The following is a 24,405-nucleotide window of genomic DNA, read 5'->3' on the forward strand; positions in this document are numbered from 1 at the left end:
TAATATAAAAATAAATAGTAAACATGTATTTATAAATAACTAGGGATGACGAGCAGAACACCGCTGGAAAGAGTTGTGCATCGATGACGTATGACTCTCCGCCAAGACTTGCTCATTTGCAGAGTCACACTTTTGTAACCGAAATGTACGAGCTTATTTGGTGATTTGAAAGTTTGTTTTTGATGAAAGTAGTTCATTGGAGGTACCAACAACAACATATTTTTTTTGATTTCGTGAGGACTGCGTCCCTTTAAGATGATCATAAGTAGTATGTCTGTGAGCAGTGTACTGTAGCCACACTGCTTCTTCCTACCGTACTTAAAGTGCCAGTTTACCTTTGGTAGTAGTGATTTCATCAGTGTTTGAATTACGACATTTGATGTGTATGTATGGTTTCATTGTATCAAAAAACACACTATCATGCCAAAATTGCGCCGTAAAACGCTCAAAATTTGAAATAATCACGATCTTTCTGGTCGGTCTGGCTGACGCGTAACTGTACACGGTTCTCGTTCAGAGGCGTGTATATCTTCATCGGCCGTTGCTCTGTTGCGCAGTCGGCTACGCTCGGCGAGATTCGAGAGAGATCAGCCGCCGTGGGTTCGTCAGCCACGGTTCTCCACGATCCACCGCCACGATCTGTGTGAAGTGAGTGCGAGTTTCGCGCTGTACACTGAATGCAACTGCTTTGCTTTCACTGCGGGTACGGTGCAGCTGGCTGCTGACTGCTCGTCCTGTGTGTACGTACAATGTACACAGTACTGCATACTGTGTAATCTAACGTGTATAGAAATGATACAATCGGCGCGGGCACTATACTGGTGGTTTTATCGATGTTTTCATAGTACTGGGACTTGGGTCTCTACTTCAGAGCAAGAAAAGATATCGAAAGAAAGACAGCCGAGGTAGATAGGTCGAGGAACACTGCGATCTCCATTTATAGTTCCCAAATGACGGTGCAACAGTTACGGGCAAGAAAATGGCATACAGTAACTACGCCACGGTGTCCTCAGCTCACAGCCTTCTGATTTCGACTCGAGGTGAGTAGAGTGGTTGATGGATCATGTAGGCCCTAAGAACAGTTTCACCGACTGTGTTTTTAGTGTTGGAAGAGGTAGATCTTCACACTCTGATAGACTTTGCTCCGTTATATACACAATAGGTCCTAGTTAGAGATTCTAGAGATTCTAGCCCTTATTTTTTTTTTTTTCAGTCAGAGAGTAGTTTGGGCAGATACTGTACTGTCTAGAGTGTCAGCTGTCGAGGCAACATCGCCATCGCATCGGTGAATAGTTTCACTTCTTCACTTTCTTGAAACATAACAAATTTATTCCAGATTGCATAACCTGATAATCCCGTGGATACATCTCACGAATCTCCTTAGGCTCAAAATTTAATCCTTTGAATGGTCCTCTACTAACTATGTCTATACAACTAACGACGCGTTTGTACACTAATGTAGTGGCTATGGGTTCTAGTACAAACAGTTTTCAACTTACTGGCAGCGTCATAACATGTGCATGGGCGTCATCGTAGGTAATTCATTATTCATGTCAAAAAGCAAAAGGTAGCAAGCATTTTTATTATTAGGTCTAGACTAAACAGGGTCTAGATGGTCTACGTATCATTGCACACTGCAAGACATCCGAAGCCACCGGGTACCGATAATGGTGCAATGACAATGTGTACAGACTCTACTCCCACGCGAGTCCCACCTCGAGACTCTAATATAATTAATAACCTTTTCTTGCAGCGTATACCGTCTCTCGTTTATGAAATAATTACACTTTTGGTCTGGATTTGCCCTTTAGCAAAAATAAGCATGTAGACTAACATTCTGATGCAGTTTAGAAATTGTTAATAAGATTTGCTGGGATGTAGGAGGAAGAAATCCTCACTGCATGGGATGGTGAGTTGACGGTGCGGGTGGCGGTGTATTCGGTGCCCGAATAGCGAATACCGAATACCGAATACTGAATACCGAATACCGAATACTTCTATGTGAACGCAGCCTAAGAAGCATCTAATGACTACGTACTAGTAGAATGAGTAACCCCATTACATTAGATTCCTAGATGATCACATATAAGATTTTTACTACTACTAGCGGGTAGCATTTCTAACTGTGTGAGATCTAGTCTAAATTAGACCAACACACGGTTGAGCAACATTAACTGAGAATCAAGTTGGCCGTGATATTGTCAAGTACCGGTAATCTTTGTTGTCATGCACCAACTAGACATCTAATAATACACAATAGTGCTTCATATCATGTTTCTAACAAATGTTTATACGCTACAGTTTACGTCTGTAACGTTAGGACAGGTGTAGATATTGCATCAAAATCTAGTATGACCGTAAATTTTGGTTAATGAAGCAACACAAATTGCTCTCAGGCCAGGGTGAGAGATACATATTTTATTTATTTCATTTTATTTTATTGTTATTCTTTTATTAATTTATTTTTTTGAGGGGGGAGGTGTTTACATTTATATTCTAGATTTAACGACAGACTGTGAACTGGGCCTATGATGTAGGCCTACTGTACCTGCTGTGCTGCACTGTTGTGTTTCTACTTGGTGTGGTTGGGATCCTCCTGAATACATGTACTCCCACTTGAGTTTGAACTGGAGCAGCCACAGGGTGGACATTTAAGCAAATATTTTATTGAGTAAAATCTATTTAGATTTAGCTGGATCAGTTAATCTGATTACAGAGGTTTGAGTTTCATCCCATGCTTTGATTGTGCATGGAAAGAATGTATTCCCGTGGACTTCTAGTCTGGAGGATCCTGATGGTACTTTGAACTGGTGAGAATGTCCGCATCTGCTTCTAATGAGTTTGGGTTTGGTGTGTAACAGATATTATTTAGCGTCTTGTGAATGCAAGTCAGACAATGTGCTTCTCGTCCTACTGAATTCTATATCCCCTTAAGAAAGGTCAAAAGTTGAGTGATGCTAGATTCTCTTCTCCATGTGTTGGTAACAATTTCAGTTTGTTCTGTGTGATTGATATTACCTACTGTGAAGCCTTGTCGGTGATGTAGATGAGGTAATTATGCCTTATTGCCTCATCTCATGGATCCCTTAAAGTTACAGCCATTGATTTATCAACTATTGACACATTCAAACATGTTCTAAATGTAAATCATCTTTGTTGTTTTTGATATGTTTTGATTTCTCTCTCTTCATTACCTCATTTACATTATCAGCTCAGATAATCTCGAATCAACACAGGCAGCTGAAAAGGAAGCTCAAGAACAAGCAAAATGAGGTTTGGGTTGTCCTGTTTGAATTTAGTGTTTTACTTTTTTTTTCTTTCTTTCTTTGCTGGCACATCAGAACATTTGTGTTAAGAGTATCATTCATGTCCTTCTGCACATAATACATATGTGTGTGTCAACATTCAAATAAAAATTGACTTAGGTGTTGAATTGTTTGTGGCAACTTAGAATGATCAAATACTAGTAAGCTACTGATTGTTGATAGGTTATAGAAATTGCCACACCATCTATGAGACATCCTATATTCCAAGTACCAGTATGTAAAGCTTGAGGAAAAATTTAAAGAGGAAATCCAGTCCATAATTTTATATTAAGTTAGTCTGATAAGAAAGAGTAAAATATTATGAGTTCAGTGGTAGACATGCAATTTTGATCAAAATTGGATGAAGAAGTTGTGCTGTTCTTTGTTTTTTGTTTTTTGATGGGGGGCAACAGTTCTCGAACAGTCAATATGAATAGCAAATGGCAAAGTGAGCATGTTATACCCTCACAACTAGATATTATAGTTGGTACATAAATGTACATAATACCCGGTATTCTAAAATGATTCAACCAGGAATAACATCATGTTTCAGACTTCAATGGTAGAAACAATGAATTTTCATTTTTTTTTTTTTTTTTTACATATCAAGAGAAAATTGTGAGGGTATAACATGGTACGCTCACTCATTTGCATATTCATATACACTGTACAAGAAATGTTTTGCAGAAATTAGCAAAACTGTAAAATGTCATAACTTCCTTATTTTTCATCCAATTTCAATTTTGATCAGGCTTACATATTTGGACTGGTAGGTCTTATAATTAGGACACAGTTTGCAATGCCCAAACTAAAAGTCCTGACATCACCAGGATTTGGTCACATTCTCTAGTTTCCATTCATATATTCATGTAGGTATAAATGCAAGCTTTGGCTACAATATCAAGTGGTAGGTCCCTAATATTGGTAGGCCCTGGTTTATCAGGGCTTGACCTTTCAGTGGTGACTCTGGTGCCATTGACCACCTAAGATCGTGGCTGGCCACCTGATATTGCCAACCTTGTGGCCTGGCTGGCCACCTGATATCATTGCTAGGGGCTTCACAGATTTTGTCAGCCAATTTTGCATCATACATACACTTTCATTTTATTTATTGCGTTACTTTCATTTTATTTACTGCAAAGTATTGTAAATTCATTCCAGTCTTTCTTCCAACACGACACAATAATCCAAGGCATTGCGACAGGGTTGTAGCATGTACTGTATGTATTGGTATATCTTTCTTTTCCTTTTTGAAGTGCCATAAGTGCTGAGAGGTGAACCTGTGTACTATACAAGTACCGGTAGCTACTATAAACTTTACGTATGTATGTTTTATTATTATTATTATTATTATTATTATTATTATTATTATTATTATTATTATTAATATTATTACAGTTATTGTTATCGTTATTATTATTATTATTATTATCTTAATATTATTATTATTCATAATCCAAAGGCATTCCAAGGGTGTTGTATGCATGTAGGCCTACTTGGTATACAATCTTTTCATTTTTGAAGTGCCATGAGCACTAAAAGGTGAACCTGTTTATTGTTATTATTATTATTATTATTATTATTATTATTATTATTATTATTATTATTATTATTGTTATGGTGTGCTTGTGAGGTGGTTTGCTGCGTTGTTATGAGTAAATGATGATAGATTAGGAGTGCTAGAGTGTTTTGGTAAAAGACAGAGTTTTGATATAGTACACACGTACATCTTGTGATTACTGATGCTGGCGTAAAGAGAGTTGGCTAAGCCGGAGTTTTACAATCATGAACATGAAAGAAAGAAGAAAGAGACCCTCATAATGCCAGTAGAAAGACTATACATGTGCTACAGGTGCTGCTATAATATACACTGTATATGTATAGGCCTGATGACAAGAAAGATACAGCACTTGATTTTTTCTTCTTTTTATTTTAATATTTTATTTTATTTCACTTTTTTTTTTTTTTACCCTGTGACAAATTCCCAGAAAAAGCGCCAGACGAGAACGCCACATCGTTCGAGTTCTCAATGTGCACGGGAACGGCTGGGCGTGAAATTTTTCTGAACTTAGAAGCTAGTCTCAAGTAGAGACTGGCATGGTTAGCATTACGTGCTATCATTTTGTGTGTTTTGTTACTTCTGGCCTGCGCCTGAAACAGTGAGGAGAGAATTTGTACATCTGAGACATTTATTTAGCCCCGCAAAAGATAGATTTATCCTTCATTCACAATTTCTTGGGAAACAAATGAAATCACATATCGAAAGAAAACAAAGAGGTTGTATGTCGCGGCAAATATCGCCTAGCAACGCTGCTGTCAATACATAACAATACACATGCTGTGTTCGATCACATTCTTTTCTTTACACGCCATGTGTACAGTACACATGCACAGTCGACGAATGTTCGTTGAGGCCGCGCCGAGGGAGCACGAGGTTCTCTATCAGAGCCTGTCTTTAGTACATACATGTAACCTCTTTGGGAGTTTGTAGCACACTGGCTAGCACCGGCACCGCGTGAGCCCTAAAACTTCAGACGCTATCTGGCAAAACTACGTGCTCCTGCACTTTACTCGAAGGAGCTTTTTTTCTTTTTTTTTTTTCTTCTTGTAGTGTACTGTTCAACACCTCTTAGTAGGGGCCAACCGGACAGGGGATTTTATCTTTATTATGAATATTTAAAACATTTTGTACTACAAGCTCATGTGCATTTTGCACTAAGAGGTTATTCGATTTTTGCTTGTCATGTGGGACCTTCTAAAAGCCGTGCTTGAGCATTTTTTTTTCACATCCCTTGCAATATACAACGTAAAAAAAAAGGCATAATGTCGAATTTTATAGGGGTCTATTGGCTATACATTGGGTAATGTGTGCATGTTTCATGGGGCTTGTATGTTTGAACACGCCCTATGTAGAATATATTTGTGAAAATAAAGCTGACATTTAAATGGCACATGGTGATTTTTTTTAAATTTTGTATTTACTTATTTACTTATTTATTTATTTATTTATTCATTCATTCATTCATTCATTCATTCATTTATTTATTTTAGCTCACCTGAGCCGAAGGCACAAGTAAGCGATTGCGATCGTTCTTCGTGTGGCATGTGGTTACCGTTGTGTCAGATTATTTTATGGCTGTATTGTTTTATAATTATTGGGAAAGTTTATAGGAATGTTTACGAATATAGGATATAGAAATGCGTAAAAAATATCAAAGCGCTAAACTCAATATAACTGTAGATTATCATAGTTTGAATTGTCACTTAATCACATCTGCGAAAGGTGTGATTTCACGGAGCATGCGAACAACGATTTGCGAAGGACGAGAATTGCAAAATCCAGCATTCGTATTTTAGTCTGCCAAAGATCGCCAAACGAACGCGAGTGTTCGGAAGCATTGTCAATTGTTCGCGAATGTCGCTTTTACTTCGGCGAGAATTTCAACAAAAAAAAAATCGGATTTTTTTTTTTTTTGCGAAACTTTTCCGCAAACTTGGTCGTAATTTGCTCGTGATTTGTTCTCGAAAGTGTCTTTAGAGCCTTGTCATATGCGCAAGACATTCGCAAGACACGCGCGATGTTCGCAATATGTTCGTGAAACCCCAAACATACCCCGAAACCTTGGAGAATGTCTTGCGTATGTTTCGCCAGATCTGTTCCGTCCGTCCTTCCGTCCGTCCGTAATGAATTTTGTGGACAGGGTAACTACCAAAACCTTTTGAGGTATCCTAATGAAACTTGGCATGTATGTGTATTAGGGGGTGAAGTTATGCCTGTCAACTTTTGGGTGCACATGCTCAAGGTCAAAGGTCAAAAGGTCAAGGTCAAATGCTTGAAATTTTACTATTTCCCCCATATCTATGCAATGCCTGAAGATATTTTCCTGAAACTGAGTGTATACATGTACTACCCAATTAAGATTCTCTGGTGAAAGTTTGGGGTCATGAGGTCAAATGGTCAAAGGTCAAAAGGTCAAGTAAAATGTTAACATTTCACTTTTTTCTGTGTATCTTGGAAATTGTTCAAGGTATCTTCATGGAACATAGTATATATATGCATCTACTGACTGGCAGTGGTTATCTAGGGAATTTAGAGTTCATGGGGTCAAAGGTCAGGGGTCAAAGGTCAAGGGCAATACTTCAAAATTTTACTATTTTCCTTATATTTATGCAATGCCAGCAGGACTTTTTTTTTTAAAAACTTGATGTATGCATGTATAACCCAATAGAGATTCTCTGGGATTTTTTTTTTTTGCCAAGAAGGTCAAAGGTCAAAAGGTCAAAGATCAAGTGAAAGTGCTGAACTTAATTCTTTCTCCATATCTCGGAAGTGGCTCAAGTTATCTTGAAATTTAGTACATGCTGAATTTATGTATGTTCTGCCTGACAGTGATTCTCTTATAAATCAAAGGCCAGATGAAAATGATAACAATTTACTGTTCAATACAGAAATTGCGCTTTTTCTCCATACCTTGAGAATTACTTAGTGCATAAACTTATGAAATGGTCAAAGTCAAGTTAAAGTTCTTAAATCCCCAAATACATGCTCTGCTATTCATCCACGGAATTAAACATAGGTCAAGGAAGGTAAACATTCAATACATTTGTGACAAACATGTCATTTTAATATTTTGCCAATTTTGTGAAAATGTAATCACTTTTTTTTTCTTTCATTTCCGTTTTTCCGGTCACTTCACGACGTAACCGCAAACTCACAAACAACTCACATTCTCACAAACGTTTAGCGCATGTTTGGGGGATGTATGACCTACGTTTTCTACAAATCAAAATGGCAGCATACATCTAAACGTGAAACATTTATTAACAACTTTATAGTAAAAAAAAAAAAGAAATTAAAGACTAGCAAAGAGAAAGATATGTTTGATGTACAAAAAATCCCAGAATACACTTAAAATGAATCTTAAGTATGTCATAAATACATTTGAAACTCGAGATTATGTGTTGGAGGAACTGCAAAAAAAAAAAAAAAAAAAATCAAATGGTTTACAGTGGAGATAGGTCCTAAGAAAATACTCTAGGCACGCACACAAGAGGGAAATGATTAAAAAAAAAAGAAAGGATGAATACAGGAAAGAAAAAAAAACAACTTCAAATCAAGACAGCTGAGACCTCTCCTTGGGTACATTTTCTCCCATGATTGTTAAAAAAATTGCGTTGTTCGCATTTCCGTCACGTGTTCTTCATGGGTGCTGTTCGTTATTCCGAAGGTTCGTTATTCCGAAGGTTGGTTAATCCGAAACACACAAATTCCTTATATGCCTAGAGGTTCGTTAATCCGAACATTTATGGCGTTATTCCGAGGGTTCGTTAATCCGAAAATGAAATAGGGTTCGCTATTCCGAAGGATCGTTAATCTGAAAATGAAATAATGTTCGTTATTCCGAAGGTTCGTTAATCCGAAGTGATATGGTCCGTAACGAACCTTCGGAACAACGAGCTTTGTTTCATTTTCGGATTAACGCACCTTCGGAATAACGAACCTTATTTCATTTTCGGATTAATGAACCTTCGGAATAGCAAACCTCATTACATTTTCGGATTAACGAACCGTCGGAATAACGATCCTTGGGAATAACGAACCTTCGGACTAAAGAACCTTCTGAATAACGAACCGTCGGAATAACGAGCTGTAACCGTTCTTCGTCTACATTATGTTCACATATTGTACTTTAGCAATGATACACACGACATTCGCACATACGTCGTGAGAACTTCGCACAAATTGCGCAAGAATGGTTTTTAGTTTCATTGTCGGAACACATTCGGAAAAAAACTTTTCCGAATATTAGATTTTTCCATTCGCGTCCTTCGCAAATCGTTCGCGTGCTCCGTGAAATCACACCCTATAAGCAAGAGACTTTACGAAGACGGAAACATAATCTTCCCAGAAAACAGGCAGGCACGTGTAGGCTATATGAAAGGATTGCTGATTTTCATGGAATATTTTTGCTCAGGTATAGACATAACTTGTTCTTGAAGTTATGAGGGGGAAAAAGTAAGTTTTTTTTATTGCCCCGTTGCTTACGATACTTCTTGATCGTGAAATTGTAGCGAAGTCCTGGTTTGCGAAAAACTCAAATCAATACAGTACTATAACAGTATGGAGTATTGTACATACAGAATGCTATTAAATATACGGGGTAGCACACTTACCTCGGTCATTTAGTTCCAAGTTTTGTTTTTGCAGTTCGATTAGGCATACAGGTATATTTTCGAACCGTAATGCATTGCTATTTCAAGTTATTATTGTTCGTTAACACTTGTGACATGCGTGGTGTATTTCACAATTATGACGCTTATACGATTTTCCCCCTCAGTTGGATGGACGACGGGAATTCTATAGTTGTAGGTAGCTGTCTCGTGCAGGTGCTAGATTTTTTGTTTTTGTTAATTTCTGTGTTTGTTTGCTTGTTGTAGTTCTCTTATACTTATATTCATTTATTTATTTATTGTTATTATACTATACATTACTATCATAATTATTATTTACTATCATCTTTTTCTTTTGTTGTTTTTTTTTGTTTGTTTGTTTTTGCTTGATAGGTGCGATTTATGATTAGCGGCGCGAATGAACTTGCACTCACTGGTATGAATTCCAAGTCATAGTAGACCATGTTTATAGGAGCTAAACGGCAGATCTTGATTGACTTAAATGTGATTTTATCGATGAACAAGAAATGATAAGAATACACTATGTAAATAGAGTACAGTGTACTAAGTATATTGTTAAAGGGGAATTAAAGTCTAACCTTAGAATTATTAATATTTTTTGTGTGATGAGAAGCGGAAATATTACAGAGGAAAAGCATACTGAAAGTTTAACAAAATGAAATAAGAATCTGACAATGAAGACTATTATATTGTGCTCATATAGTAATCTACATCAGTTTTCTAATTTTACAGTATTATTCAGTCTCATTCCTCGCCTCTTCAAAATCCATTTGGCCACCTGAAATTCTTTCTCAGATGTCCCAGCAGGCCACTTGAAAAAAAAAAAGAAAACAAGAACACACACACACACACACAAAAAAAAAAACCGGGGGGGGGGGGGGGGGAGGGGGGAGGCAAGCCCTGGCGTTATCTAATGAATGGGTACTGATACATAAAAAGTTTTTGAGGTGTTTGTGAAAGAGAGTCAAATCGATATTGCTAACGGTTCTGAAAGTTGACTAAAACTGTTCGAACTGATTTGACATTTGCCATACTAAATGCAGGAATCCATTATTTCTTTCTCTTATTTTTCTATCGGTATATAGCATAAGCTTGCAGGCCGTAGAAATTAGAGACTCCATCCTCAAGAGAATATTTCTGACCGGGATAGTATACAGACTCGTGGCATCTAACAGACTGTCATGACAGGTAAATCAAATTTAATTACTTCTGTAATAGCTGACAGTCTTTTCTTTTTTTGTAGGAGTTGTGTGTTCATCAGCCGGTGTTCCGACTGCTGTCGGTCTGTGCAAACACTCAAGATGTTGTTAACCATTGTAAAATCCTTACTTCAGGTACACGTCACTCCAGGTGTAAATGCCCAAATTATCTGTAGGCAAAGTTAACAGTGGATAATATTCTGCAAGTGGCTGTTCAGCTGAGAAGCCATGATGCAAGGTTGCTTTTTCATAATCAAAGCCAGACAATGTCTTCGAAATACAGTGCACTCCCGTTACAACGAACACGGTTATAACGAAATTTCGTAATTTAATGAAGCAAAACTTGTCCCAGAATTATTGCCGTTAAAGTCTATGGTACAAAATTCGCTTATAACGAACACGGTTATAGCGAAATTTTCGTTTTAACGAAGTATTTTCCGAGCACCAATGACAAAGAAAAAAAAAAGAAATATGCTGTGTTATAACGAAATGCGGATCGAGCGGAACAGACATTTTTATAGCGTCTCTGAATGGGCGAACGCTTCAATCACTGTAAGTTCGCTCCGTGTGTCACGCATAGATTCCAATGGGAACTTGCGTGATTATAATACATGCACAATAATCTAAAATCAAAGAGTTGCGTTTTATTGTTTCGAAGGTTCTTTATTACAAAACACACAATTTTATCCTCTCTTTTTAATACTTGAACGAAATTAAAAAGGTACCACCCCATTCCACATAGCTTTCCAGTGTATGATCAGTATTCAACAAATAGAATATACGCGGTTTCTTCTTTTTTTTTTCGTTATAATTATTATGTATTTGTTCTGTTATAACGAAGTTTCGTTATAACGAAAGAAAACTGCCGGTCCCGAGCATTTTGTTATAACGGGAATGCACTGTACAATTCAAATTTCACAAAACGTCATAATCAACAGCATCCAGTATGTATTAAAGTGTCCTATCTTCATAAATGGAGATTGCAGAATACTCACTTTCAAGGAATTTATGTTATTTACTAATGAGAATTAGCATACAGTGTATTTGTCTTTCACATCATTCTATTAGAGCACACACCCAATCAACGGAGTGCATTGACATCGTAGAAGAAGTGTTTGGAGATGATGGTGATAAAGATGAAGAAAGTGAAGCAGATAAAGAAGGTGAAGCAGAAGAAGACGAGGGGAAAGGCGAAAAAGCTGAAGCAACACGTTCGTGCCTTCACGAAAAGATGCCCAGCGGTGTTGGCTTTATTTAGTGTTTGGACACTATCATCAAGGAGCTGGCAGTTGCAGATGGAGCAAAGCGAGCACAAATATTGAATTTCTTCTTTTTTTTTGTGAGGAAGGCTGCATAAGTATATATGTTTTGTTTTTTTTTTTACTTCTATCGTGCTTCTTACAAGACAAGATGATAAATAATTCAATCGTGTAATTATTTCCCCTAAACACTTTTGCAAAATTGCTTATAACGTGTAGACTGTAAAACAAGTATTTGATGGATGTGAGGAGGTAAGAATAGATGCATAAAAGTATGTACATGAAAATGAGCAATAGAATTTCGCAGCTTGATGCTATAGAGTATATTTCCTATCTAGAAATATTGATATATAGTACAAAGAATGAAGACAGAATTATTTGACTTCTGTTCATGTGCTCATTACACATACAGCTGTATTTTACATAGAGATATTTCATGCATAAATAGAAAAAAATTAAAACATATTTGAGATCAAGAAAAAAAAAATTGTGATGTAATTGTAAGCTTGCTCCAAATCAATATATATGTTAGCACCGTCTAGGAATAAATCCAGATTGCAAACTCCGAGAAATAGTGTGTATAGCACTCTCGCCCGAAGCTCCTCCAGATGCTCTTCGCGGCGTTCCGCGACGTACGTTTGCAGTTGCCGCCCTAAGATGCCTTCCTCCAGGGCAGTTGGTCGCGTCCTCTTCCATGGACCGCCTCCAGCTTCCTCGGTTGCTGCTCACTTCGAGCCTCACTTCGAGCCTCGCTTCGAGCCTGACTTCCAGCTTGGCGTTTATGTGTGTGTGTGTGTGTGTGTGTTTTTTTTTTTTTTTTTATGCCTCCGCCACGAAGTGGTGCCGGAGGCATTATGTTTTCGGGTTGTCCGTCCGTCCGTCCGTACGTACGTCCGTCCGCTTTCGTTTACGCGATAACTTGAGTAATATTTACTGGAATTTTCCCAAACTTGGCCAAGTATGAAGTATGATGGGGCAATGATTTGATTAGATTTTGGGTGAAATCGGCTAAAGGTCAAAGGTCAAGGTCAAATCATGAAATTGTATCCGTTTACGCGATAACTCAAGACTGGATGGAGCAAATTTCACCAAACTTTGTTGGAGGATGATGTACGATGGGACAATTACTTGATTAGTTTTTCAGTGGAATCGGACAGAGGTCAAAGGTCAAAGATCAAGGTCAAATCCTAAAATTTATCTGTTTACGTGATAACTCAAAACTGGATGAAGCAGCTTTCACCAAACTTGGTCCAAGGATGATGTATGATGGGACAATTAGTTGAGTAGATTTTAGTGACATTGACAAGAGGTCAAAGGTCAAGGTCAAATGCTAAAAATGTTGCTATTTCCCCCATATCTATGCAATGCCCGCAGTTATTTTCTTGAAACTTAGTGTAGACATGTACTACTGCATAAAGATTCTCCAGAGAGATTCATGTCATAAGGTCAAAGGTCAAAAGGTCAAAGGTTAGGTGAAAATATTGCAATATCACTTTTTTCGCAAATGGTTCAATGTATCTTCATGGAACTTGGTACATATGCATGTACTGACTGGCAGGGATTATCTAGGGAATTTAGGGGTCATGGGTCAATAGTCAGGGGGTCAAAGGTCAAGGTCAACTCCTCAAAATGTTACTATTTCCCTCATATACTAGTATATGCAATGATTGCATCATTAGTTTTAAGATTTAATATATGTACATGTATTACTTTATGGAGATTCTCTTGGAAATTTCCAGCCAGAAGGTCAAAGGTCAAAGGTTAAGGGTCAAAGGTCAGGTTTAAATGAAAAAAAATATATATTTTGTACTGTAATTACACTCTTTCTTCATACCTTAAAGATTATACTCAATGCATAAACTTATAATAAGGTCGGTCAGAAGTCCAGTAAAAATTTTCAATTCCCCAAATATGTGTACCTGCACTCTTTAATAGACAATTATAGCAAACCCAGTTCGTGGAAAGTGATCATTCAAGATATTTCTGACAAACCTGTTAATTCGATATTTTGCCAGTTATGTGAAACTGTCATCACACATTGTGAAGACATTGTACTATACACCTATTGGGAGAATCATGCATTATGGCGGAGGCATCAGTCGCCATAGCGACATTTCTAGTTTTCTATGTTGCCCACCGTCAAGTATTTTTCAGATGTTGTTCAGCCATAATTGTGTGAATTTATTACATTGCACGCACAGTACTAGTTATGCTGTTGGGTGTGGTTAGTAATCCTATAAAACATTACATGTACAAGGCGGATTGTGACCTACGCTACGGACTGATGTCCATCTCCCTCATCACGAATGTAAAACGGCAGCTCGGGTATCTGGTCGTCACTAGAGCTTTCCATAATGAAGCAGTGGCGGATCCAGAGGGAGGCGCAACCGGCGCACGCCTCCCCCCCCCCCCCCCTTTATTTTTCCTTACAAACAAAAGAAATTGAAAAAAAAAAAAGAAATGAAACCCGGAAGTGGCACCAGAAATTATAGTTGCGCCCCTTTACAGAATTCCTGGATCCGCCCCTGCGAAGGGTGTTCAAACAAATACACTGTACTAGTACAGTACGTGAATGTATGTGATGATACACTACTACAGTTTGTAGCCAAAAAACAAACAAAAATGCGAATAACCTTATCCAATATTACATGTATTGGGAAAATGTAGAAAATGGAGCACTTTATAAGGACTTCAAGCTTTCCGTCCTTCAATAATCTTCGTCAGTAGGAAATAATTATGGTCTCCAAGAATACTTAGCTGTTGGTGTGCAACGAATCTTTGCTTTCCCACCCACGGCCTGGATAGCGGTTTACAGAAGTAGACCCTATTGTTTTTTGATGATGCGCTCCTAATCCGATGTTTCGTTGTGGATTAAATCAAAGCGCAATGACTTTCATGATGTTGCTCGAAGGTCAATGTCACGCATTGATATGCATGTAAAGATACATAGAGATCAAATTAGTCATAGTGCCTACATTTATATTCTAATAATGTAGTTATATGAATGTTGATTCATCAACATGTATTTTTCCGATGCTCCTTTTCATTGTATTCTATGCTCATCCCTTTTGTGTTTTCATTTTCATCTTGATATTTGTGAAATCTTATTGTTGCCCACGATGATTTTTTTTTTCATCATCGCAAAAAACTTGAGTAAGGTGTACATCCTGAAAATGTTTTCGAATAAATGAACGTTCTCAGAAATTGTTAGAAATATCTTTTGCGATATATTATATGTTGTGTCATTGCCCTAAAGGGTAAGTCCACATTGTAATACACGTGTATATAGGTCACAAGAATGAAACGGGAAAGTTCACGCGAAGAATCTTTCAATTCTGAGGTGACCACTAAGTTTGTGTGTGAAAACTGGGCTGTGGGTCGGAGGCCAGGGCAAGCCACATCGGAATGGGGTTTGAGGAAGAGTAAGTGGTACAGAAGTGACTAATGTCTTGGTATGAACAAACAACATGGTATGACTTGCTATCAAAAAACATGATCTTTGTCAATCAATAGTAAATTCAAGTCATTATTTTTTTAAATTGTATTTATTTTTATTGGGGGTGGAGATGGATTTTTTGAGGAAATTTCACTGCAGTGGTGAAATGCTCTATGCATGTACAGTAGTACGCAAAATGGTATGTGCTGAAACAGACATACATGTACGCGCGTACACACGCACACACACACACACGCATATGTAAACACACGAAAACAGTATATGATTTGGACCATGCAGCACGCACGTGTGTGTAGACCCTATGTTTGATCATATTTGCACATTGGAGGCAGCTCTGATGGTATTTGGCAACGAAAATAGTATACACTGTACAATTTACAACCAAATTAATGCAGTTATTACTTCTGTAGACGAATGAAAGTCTATGTCATTGGATGGAACCAAAGATACCATATAGTACAATTGTATTTTGAATGTGTTTTATAGGGAATCCTATACATGCAATTACCCCACGGGGGAATAAAAGAAGAAAGGCGAATGACTTATTGGCTTTACAAATTGTACAACATACCAATATCATTTTCAATGTAGGCCCTCTCCACTCATTGACTACTCTGAATCACATCTCCATGCCCTTTTTCTCCCTCCCCCATTTTGGGCTTTCATTCAGTAAGGTTCGATTTATTTAGCCTCTTGGACCCTCACAACATGGAATGCACAAAACCTGGTGCAATTTGTAAACTGATTTATGCACGTGTAATCATGTTGCATGTATGCATAGGCCTAAAACGGTCGACCTTGTCTGAGCGTCGGTGGAAATAAAGTACGGGTAATTAGAAATATTCTTTATTTTTATGGTTTGTGAAACTGGAATTCATGTGCCTAATTGGAAACTATAGCTTTCCTCCCTGACACCACGAATCAAGCAGAGACTCCAACTTTCCCGCTTTCGATGGGAGATCTCCCGCCGAAAGCCCATTTTTGCAAAATCTCCGTTCTCCCGCTTGAAATGATTTCTTACTTAGTGTCATCGAAAAATAAGCCCTAGATAGCAAGAGATAACATCTAGAACCCTAGAGGTGGACCCCGGCCACAAGGAACTTCGCGCTTCGAGCACATCAAGTTAGAGTCTCCCGTTTGCTAGGGGTTCCGGGCGGGAGAATCTCCAGATCAGAAGGTGCTTGGGGTTGGAGTCTCTGCGAATGACGATTCTCGAAGCTTGTACATGTATTGTACATGTGCAGCAGTCAGTGCAGAATAGCAGGGTGTACAATGTACAGTCTACTACATTGTGCCGTCGGAACTTGACAGGTCAATGAACTTCTGGTCTTAGCGATGAGGCACAGACACAATGTGCTCGTGTGTGGGGCTTGTGTGTGTGTGTGTGTGTGTGTGTGCCCGTTTGTGCGTGTTACCCCAATGGATGATTATAAGCAAGATGAAACTGGAGGCAGAAACCTGGTGAGGATTAGTAGGCGGGTTGGGCGGCTGTCTGTAAATCTTCGTAATAAAGTCGTAACGTACGTGTGTGTGTGTGTGTGTGTGTGTGTGTGTGTGTGTGTTGTCACCGCCGTCTCCTTTGGCCGAATACCAAGGCGCAGGCACGTGTGTGCGATAACCGGCCAAGGAGGTATGAGAGAACCAGGCGGTGAAGGTCATTCGCTCGTCTGGAGTACAAACTATAGTACAACTACATGTATACATCAGCATATCAGCAAGAAGTACAGCTGTTGTACCAGAACACACTGCTTGTGTACCGATTCATACACTTCTGTTGTATCATAATTATGAATCTCACATTTGTTTCAAACTTTTGCTTCTAAGTCAGTGCAATGATGAATAAAGAGAGAAGATCGAGACAGAGTTGCTAGAGAGTAGGGAGAGGGATTTGGATATTGTTATAGGCTATATTTCATAAAATTAGGTTTTCTCTAGCAACCGCTGAAAACTGTGGTCTTGATTCACATAAACAAGGAATCTTTCCTTTATTTAAATTCTATATAATTCTATAATTCTAATATATATATATATATATATATATATATATACATATGTGTGTGTGTGTGTGTGTGTGTGTTATCTCTAAATACATATACATAGAATCTATACAATAATGTATAGGGTCTAATTATGCATAATTGTATGTATAAGAAAGATAAATGTGTTGCTTGAAGGATTGCATGGTGCAGTACATGAGGGAGAGAGGTAATTTGCGGTGACACCATGAGTGTAGTCCTTTTCCGGATCTTTGCATGGCAGAATAGCCCAGAAAGAGGAGTGGGGTTATAAGGAGGGCAAAAAGTGAAGAGTTGGGGACAGCAATGATGGGCTAGAAGTTGTAGTTGCACTGGTGGAGACGGTAAGAAAGGGTTCAACGTTGTGAGGAAGAATAGAGTGAGGATCAATAATCGAGTAAAGATGTTTGGACATCGTTGGGAGAGGAAGATGAAATAGCAGGGAAGAGGGAGGATTTAAATAACTTTGGAAAATCATGGAAATAGGGGAAAGAGGTGAAGATTCATCGAACCAAAGAGAAAAATGAAGTCGGCGAACAATGTGGAATGTGGAATCAAACGGAGAAAAGATGAATACATCCGTGAAGGAAAGGTAAGTCGAGGAGAGATGAGACTATAGTTGAGGGGGGGGGGGGAGAAAACTAAGAGGATCAAGAAGACGAAAAAGAAGAATAAAAGTTGAGAACATGAAGCGTAAAGGGGAGGAAACTTGAGTAGATCCTAGAAATAAATGCTTCAGAGAGAAAATTGTGGAGAGGATAATTCATGGCAGTGAAATCCTGAAGAGGTTCCTGTAGGAGGGAAAGGGAAAGAATAAATAGGCCTACAAGTGTAGTCTTGAGGGGAGAAGGCAAGAGAAATATAAACCTGAAAGAAACATGTGAATTGATATGTTGGTCCTCAAAAGGACCGATGGGTTGTATGGATTGGAAGCAAAACAATTTTACATGATTTCACTCTCTATACCCAGTCATTGGGCTACAGTGAGAAAGCGAAAGCTCCAAAGCAGTTGTAATACACTGTAATTTGTACAGTACGGGCTGTAGATGTGCATAAAAAGACATGAATAATACAACATTCCTGTATTGCACCAATTGTGGATACCTAGTTATTGTACTGTACTATGCTGTACGTAGTATCTCTTTCTGGTACCAAGGTCCAAGGAGGTATACCTCCTAGCTAGTACAGTAGTGTATCAAGTACACTGAGTACAATATTGTAAACTAAAACTAGTAGTGCCTTCGCAGTCAGCTGCGTTCATCAAGTATCGACAAAATGCCTCCCCCTTTTTATAATTTTTTGGGGACAATTTGCGAAGCCCTAAACACAACGGTTCTCGTTTATAGTCGGATCCCAAGATCCCATCGGCATCGTATCGGACTTGCGTTGATACATACGCTAAATTGCACGCACGGGACTACGGCGCTGCAGTAACAAACCGATAATTTCTATAAAAGTCGGGTTAGTTTTTGCCCTCCAAAATAGAATGATATGTAGAGCATATCAACATTGTTCGTTGCCGAAACATGCTGAAACATACTCAGAGAACACACACGCACACAGTACATGTAGGCGTACATGAACCAGCATACGACTGTGCAGCGCACCAAACGCGAACAGCTCGTCAGACTGGATGGACGAAAGTCGAAATGCCAACTGCAGCATGCAACAAGCTTGCAGCGCATAACACACAGCGCGGGTACGGTACCTGTTTGCTATGCGTGTATCAATGCAACACAGTAGCTTCTATGGAAAGCATCGTATACCACGGCGTTGGGTTACGTACTTCCACGGCGGATAGTACGGATGGATAGCGAGTGGAGCTCCGCTGTAAGTGATCACCCCTACGGTGGCGCTCTTCAATAAGCTTCAAAATTTGTGGATTGACCGTTAGAAAACTCCTGAATTCAGTAAATAGTATGCCTACATTTTACGTATTTTAAATTACTTAACATTACTCATACTGATTAAGATTTTCACAGTGGTGATTTTAATCCTTAACTCACACTTTGGAACCTGATACAAAAGGAAAACTTGTACTGAACCAAAGGAAAACTGGCACTTTAACCTGTTCCTTGTACAATTCTCTGAGAACCTTCAGTGCTATCAAATAAGGTTTTTTTTCCCCCGTCAACAAAGAATGGACAGCTTGGTAATCCACCTGTGTGAAAAGCGGTAAAGCAGAATATGTATCCCCTTTTCACGGTCAACTGCATTTGCCATTGAACAGTTAAAAGGTAGATTAAAAACACACACAATTTTGATACAGAAAAAGAACAGGTATTGATAGAAGAAAGCATATAAAACACATATAAAATTGAATTTAGACTATGAATGCAGACACTCCTGTCTACATTTTGGGAACCTGTTATATCAGGGCCCCGTTTTATCAAAAGGTAAAGTCATGAAATCAACTATATAATCAATTTTAACTCTTCATAAAACAGGGCCCAGGTTCCCGTAAGGAGCAGGCTAAAATTTAGGGGCATGAGAAGGTACCAGGTACAATTGTACCATAACATTAATTTAGTTAAAATCAATTCTCGCTATCGCCAATAACGTAAAAAACTCTGTCACAGGTGCACTGTGGGATTCCTCGGTCCATTGTTCGCTTCCTGTTGTCTAACGCAAGTCGCAGTTCCCATACGATTCAATGGAGTTCTTTGTCTGCTTTTCCGTTGTTAGCCCTTTTTTTCTTGGCCATAATTCAGCTTAAAAAGAGTTGAAAATGTCTAAGCTTTACTGATTTGCGGTCACTCGAGTCATGGTTCACTACTGTAAGGCTTCAATGTGCTGGTCACATGATGGAAAGCGAAGAAATCTTCATTAAAAAATACCTCTTTATAAAGACAGAGTGTGTTGTAAGTGCATGTGCAGCCAAAACCTTTGTTAGTTTGCCACATGAGCTATCCCATAATGCATCTAAAACGCTGCTCTGCACACGGCACCTACGTATTGGCGATACCCTCAATTTTAACTCTTCATGAAACAGGGCCCTTGGGTAGAGGTGATCACAGGTCATTCTGTGAGAGAAGACGATTGGTGAAAAAGGGCTTAATAACAGGGAGAGTAATATCACTTTGATCCCTTGTTTATTCCCACTTTTAGTTCCTCCTCAACATATGGGGGTAACAGGTCAACAGGATTGAAATCAACCCTTTTCAGGAACTCAAACATTTTGTACTTCCTTTCATTTTTGCCAAACAGGATTCAACTGATACTGCACCCTGAAATATTCCCAGAATCTATGAAAATGAACAGATGAAAAACAGTATTTGAGCTATAGATAACTTCCGGTACTTTTGGAAGCTTAGCTCCATGCACGTGCAGGACAGAGCTAGTTATTTTGATAGTTTGTGTGTTCGGCTTGGTTTCGTTTTCTCCCTTGTGAAATGTGACTTGTCGGTGAACCAAAAGGTGTGCATGTACTGTGCATAATGTACTGTAGGCATGAAGTAAAATGTACAAAGGACCAGGCAGTGGTGTTTTTCTGCACCCAGCTTACATAATTTGCAGGGGCATTCCCCACCCCCTCCCCTTGTTACATAGTCATACCAGTAGTCACCTTTCTTGAAACTGAACAAACAGGTGTACAAAAATCAATGATTTATTGCATGTAAAGCCAAAGTTGCATATTGTTACATAGGGTATTGTTTTTACCACCAAGTATGGATGTTTTGTTGTTTTTTTATTAGGCTGTTCCCTACAATGTACATGTATCTTTTTTGGGTGCACGTCAGGAGACCAACACCAACGAGTCATACAGTTCTGCCTCACAAGTCATACATCCCATGAGTTACACCAGGGAGGTGTCTCACCTCCCTGGTTACACAGCTCACGCGTCATACAGCCCAATAGTTCGACACTAAGCTAACAAGGCCCACGAGACCGACACATTAAGCCCCTTGTTGTATCTGTCGAACTCGTGGGCTGTTTTTACCTGTAGTGTCGAACTCATGGGCTGTATGACTCGTGAGGTGTATGAGTCCATGACTCATGGACCTGTTTTCAATGTCGAACTCGTGGGCTGTGTGACTAGTGGGTGTTGGTCTAATGGGATGACCCCTCTTTTTTTTGGGGGGGGGAATGGGGGATGGGAAGGGGACTAACAGAAGATAGTAGTGAGAGAATCATGTTTATATAACGTTACTCTACTGGAGTGAAAGACAATATCTTGTGCATGCTATGAAACAAAAGAGGTCTGCCACTTTTTATATAGATAATGTACCAATCAAGAATGGTCTCTTTGTATAGACATCGCAGATTAAGGAAATCTACACCCTGGAGGCATGCAATTATGAGACCAACAAGATGTACAATTACTGTATCTAGGGATATTGGTGACAAAGTGTGTGATGATTTGCTGACAACTAATTGATGAAAACTTCTATGTGTACAATTAGGCTCACGATTTTAGCCTTCCGTACCTTAAGAGCGAGTCTCTTTTAAATCAAAATTATACTTATCCTCATTAATCTGAATTCTTCTCATCATTAAGAAAAGTGAACTGTACAGTCAACCTCATACATGTGTACATTCATCGTTACCAAAGTCCAAAGTGCCTTTTGAAGCATCAGTCAATCCACTACTTTTAATAGCTAGTATATCTTGTATATATATATGGATTCCTTTTGTATGTTCCCAACAGGTAGAAATCTTTCAGTGAAGTGCATACTGTACCTGGGCTTGATAACTTATGAACAATTATGGGAGAATTAAATGGTAAAATGAACACCAAAGTTAAGATTGTTCAGAGCTGAAGGGGTGCCATTTTTCAGGCTGAAGCCTGAATTTAAGCCATGGCAGTATCAAAGTTTGAGTCCTTTCATGTGCAAAGTAGCTTCATCTAATGTATATCAGGCCCTCTTTTTCATGCTAATTAGCATCACTAGATCTGGTTTTTGTCTTTTTCTGATGTGTATGCGGATTATCTAGTCTGCCGCAGCAGTCGTCGACATCACAGCTGCCTTACTCGTGGGACAATGCCAGGACGAGACGACAGTCTACTCTTCGGACGTCACATAGCCTCAGCTCGGAGCACGATGTTCTCTCAGGCAAGACTATGTTGCTGTTAATAAAACTGTTTCAGAATATTCCATGAAATAACCAGTCTCTGTTCTCAGTATTGCCCCTCTTTGCAACTCTACTGCAAGTTATATGAAGTTTTCACTTTCATGCGGCACATGGTGTCCGAACAACATGGGCCAAAGTTTTAGACTGAGCAACCCCGGGTTTGGTAATGAGGGGCAAAAATAGTTGCGGCATTCTCATACTCTCATTAAGTACCTTCTGAAAAGTGTTTGCATACAGTGCCCCCCCCCCCCCAAAAAAAAAAGTCAATACAAGGTCAAAGGTCAAAGGTAAAGTTAATGCTACTTCCCTGTGGTGCTGAGATAACTCCCATAATTAAGTGACCAATGCTTGGATCCACAGGTTGAAACTTTTGTGTTGATGCTTATTAGATTTGCTATTTTTATACCTTTTTTTTCTTGGCAGCCATCGAAGGAGTTCCATTCCGAATCAGCTCAGTGTTGCAGTCCATGACGAACATGTCAAATGTGAGTAAAACAAAAATCTTAAACGTTGATAATCTTTATAACTTACGATGTGGACCTCACTAGCAACATTCAGACTCAAACACATGAGAAAAATATATCCCTTTGGTGCTGTTGGTATAATGAATAAAATGTACAAAATAACAAAGGGGATTTAAATCATTGATATTTGAAATACAACTGTAGTTAAAAAATATACTCTTTATATAAAATATTCCCTTTGTTGCTCTCTGTCTAAAAAAAAAAAAATATATATATATATATATACTCTGTATTAAAAACAAACAGAACGGGATAGGTTGATAATGTTTCATTTCTCCTCCCCCCCCCCCCCCAATTCCACCAGCAGAACCTGCAGGTGTAATTCTAAACATACACAGGGCAGCATTTGGATGAGTTCAAGGGCAGTTTTACTCTATGTTCAAATTGACCTTACAAAAAGTTTTGGACTTTTCAAAAATTGCCTGTGATCAACTTAATTGCCATGACTGACCTTAAGATCTGATTAGATTTGAGGTGATCACCATGCTTACTCCATGATTCGGACAATGCTTTCAACAGTGGTGCAGATTGTGATAGACATAAATGAAAATTCCATGATCATCTACAATTTAATGGCCCAATTATGGTATGCATAGTTAATCACATGACAGTGGAAATGAGCCATTACCACAAGATAGTGATAAAGACCCTTTCATTGTGAAGTCATATCCAAGCTGACTGAAAGTGGTAGATTTTCAAAGTTGATATGACAGATTTGTAATGTGATTCTTTCTTCTTCTACTGTTTTTGAAAAAATGTTTTCAGTTTGACGTACCGCCAATTACCTACAAGTCAGCCATTGACATCAACTCCCAGTTCAGCTATGACTTCAACTTTGAGGTGCAGACGAAGCAGCGATTAACGATGTGTGACTCGTGATGATAAACTTTGCGAATTGACGGAAACACGTATCTCGCACAAGCAGCAGAATGGGTCCTACCATGTCACTAGGAGACTCTCTCCCGTCAGGACAAGTTGATGCTGTAATCACCAGTAGCACAATTTTTAAAGGGATGGTACAGTTTCAGTTGAGATGGGGCTTCAGGTTTCCAATGTTTTTTGATAATGATTTCTTGAGATAATGCAAAGCATCTTATGAAGTGTGAAAGAGCAGATAATTCTATTTTAAGATGAATTCAAAGTTTGATGAAAATCGGGTTTTAAATGACTGAGATATCCAAATCAAAGTAATCCTAATAAAAGCGGGACCCACCTTTTATCAATGTGTAATAATGATAAGGTTGTTATGTTGTTCCGTAAGACATAGTTTTAGAGGCACCTTAATGCCCTTATCATTCTCACCTAACATTATTAGGATCTCTTTGCTTTACTTTGTTTTTTTGATATCTCAGCCACATCAAAACCAGTTTTCAGTAAATAA

At 38.6% G+C, this 24,405-nt stretch overlaps 1 protein-coding gene and 1 long non-coding RNA gene across 2 annotated transcripts in view; both read left to right on the top strand.

The window, feature by feature from the left end:
- The window catches only part of LOC139721906 (multivesicular body subunit 12B-like), a 37,147-nt gene extending 12,996 nt beyond the window's left edge, over nt 1–24,151 (top strand). The window contains exons 6-8 of the mRNA XM_071633231.1: nt 22,363–22,481; nt 22,924–22,985; nt 23,790–24,151. Of these exons, the coding sequence (XP_071489332.1) occupies nt 22,363–22,481; nt 22,924–22,985; nt 23,790–23,903 (295 nt within the window). The 3' untranslated portion in view covers nt 23,904–24,151. The remainder of the gene's footprint in view (nt 1–22,362; nt 22,482–22,923; nt 22,986–23,789) is intronic.
- On the top strand, nt 361–14,345 carry LOC139721907 (uncharacterized). Its single transcript, XR_011710251.1, has 3 exons — nt 361–3,273; nt 10,583–10,685; nt 11,765–14,345. It is a non-coding gene; the product is annotated as an uncharacterized lncRNA (long non-coding RNA).
- Nucleotides 24,152–24,405: the final 254 nt, after the last annotated feature.

The sequence above is a fragment of the Diadema antillarum genome, unplaced genomic scaffold, assembly GCF_040938485.1.
Source record: "Diadema antillarum isolate AM-2024a unplaced genomic scaffold, OU_Dant_1.0 scf00000151, whole genome shotgun sequence".
NCBI lineage: Eukaryota > Metazoa > Echinodermata > Echinoidea > Diadematoida > Diadematidae > Diadema > Diadema antillarum.